Genomic DNA, 751 nt, shown 5'->3' with positions numbered 1-751 from the left:
TTACATAAGGAACAGCAGGATATTTTATTTATATCCGCCATGTCTCATAGTTCTCTTCATGCCATCATTAATACTATCTTACCTGCTCATAGTCATTGCTACTGTAACGGTACAGCGCCCACAGAGGCGTGCCCATTCTCACGGGCGTCCCATTCAGCCACGCCCATTCTCCCTCCGTCTCGGTGTCGTTGGCGCCCACCCAGTAATCGTGTCCAGCCAGACCTGTTGTGAAAGTGTTTAATTATCTTCGTCTTTCTTCTTCCTCTCATTTTGTCTCCCCCTTTTTATATTCCTTTCTCATTCCAAGCTCCCTCCACCATGCTCCCTGAACCATCCCAGCAAGCACGCTTGATTCCCGAGGCCCTTCAGAGTAATCAAAAGATGTTTCCCCGGCCTCTTGTGTCACTCCGCTGCATCTTCATTGACCTTCCACGAACCCTGACCTTTAAAGTTCAAGAAGTCCAGCAGCTCCGCGTAGAAACCCAGCGACTCGAGCGTGACCAGGTCGGCCTCGAACTTCTCGCACAGGTACCTGGCCTCCGCCCACGTCACCGACTCGAAGATGTCCACCAGGATGCACTTGCCGCCCACCGCGTCGAATGGGGAGGGGCATTCGGCCGGGGGGGAGGGGGTGGTCTGGGGGAAGTCGGTGGTCGGGAAGGAGGGGGTGGTCTGGGGGAAGTCGGTGGTCGGGGAGTACGATGAGTCGGTGCTTGCTGTTGCAAAATGAAGGAAATGCTAGAGTCGTTCC

The 751-nt window shown here is 54.3% G+C and overlaps 1 protein-coding gene across 2 annotated transcripts in view; it reads right to left on the bottom strand.

The window, feature by feature from the left end:
- The window catches only part of LOC119585768 (low-density lipoprotein receptor-related protein 4-like), a 4,196-nt gene that overhangs the window by 572 nt on the left and 2,873 nt on the right, over positions 1–751 (bottom strand). For both annotated transcript variants that reach the window (XM_037934480.1, XM_037934481.1), the window contains 2 exons: positions 444–716; positions 83–222 (listed from right to left, as the gene is read on the bottom strand). In XM_037934480.1, the coding sequence (XP_037790408.1) occupies positions 83–222; positions 444–716 (413 nt within the window). The remainder of the gene's footprint in view (positions 1–82; positions 223–443; positions 717–751) is intronic.

Source organism: Penaeus monodon, chromosome 20 (genome assembly GCF_015228065.2).
Source record: "Penaeus monodon isolate SGIC_2016 chromosome 20, NSTDA_Pmon_1, whole genome shotgun sequence".
Classification (NCBI taxonomy): domain Eukaryota; kingdom Metazoa; phylum Arthropoda; class Malacostraca; order Decapoda; family Penaeidae; genus Penaeus; species Penaeus monodon.
This window is presented reverse-complemented; position numbering and strand designations above follow the sequence as displayed.